The 226-nt window shown below is 77.9% G+C and overlaps 1 protein-coding gene across 1 annotated transcript in view; it reads right to left on the bottom strand.

Annotated features, from left to right (window-relative positions):
• The window catches only part of DKK1 (dickkopf WNT signaling pathway inhibitor 1), a gene marked incomplete at its 5' end in the record, with an annotated part of 7,429 nt that extends 7,208 nt beyond the window's left edge, over nt 1-221 (bottom strand). Inside the window, one exon of the mRNA XM_019507722.1 lies at nt 42-221. Within this exon, the coding sequence (XP_019363267.1) occupies nt 42-221 (180 nt within the window). The remainder of the gene's footprint in view (nt 1-41) is intronic.
• Nucleotides 222-226: the final 5 nt, after the last annotated feature.

Below are 226 nucleotides of genomic sequence, written 5' to 3'. Positions count from 1 at the left end.
GAGCGCGCGGCCGGAGCCCGCCGGGCCGGGCCGGGAGGGGCCGGGGTAGCACGTACCTGGTGCGCGTCCAGCGGCTGGTACTTGTTGCTGCCCTCGTGCAGCACCGAGTCGCGGGGGGACGCGCTGACGGCTGAGCCGCCCGGCGCCGGGATCTTGATGGCGTTGGAGCTGAGCGAGCCGGGGCCCAGGGCGGCGCTCGCGCCCGCCCAGGGGCAGCAGCACAGCG

This window comes from Gavialis gangeticus, unplaced genomic scaffold (assembly GCF_001723915.1).
Source record: "Gavialis gangeticus isolate Ggan-Ray unplaced genomic scaffold, GavGan_comp1, whole genome shotgun sequence".
Classification (NCBI taxonomy): Eukaryota; Metazoa; Chordata; order Crocodylia; family Gavialidae; genus Gavialis; species Gavialis gangeticus.
Note: the sequence above shows the minus strand (reverse complement) of the source record. Positions and strands in the feature narration are given on the sequence as shown.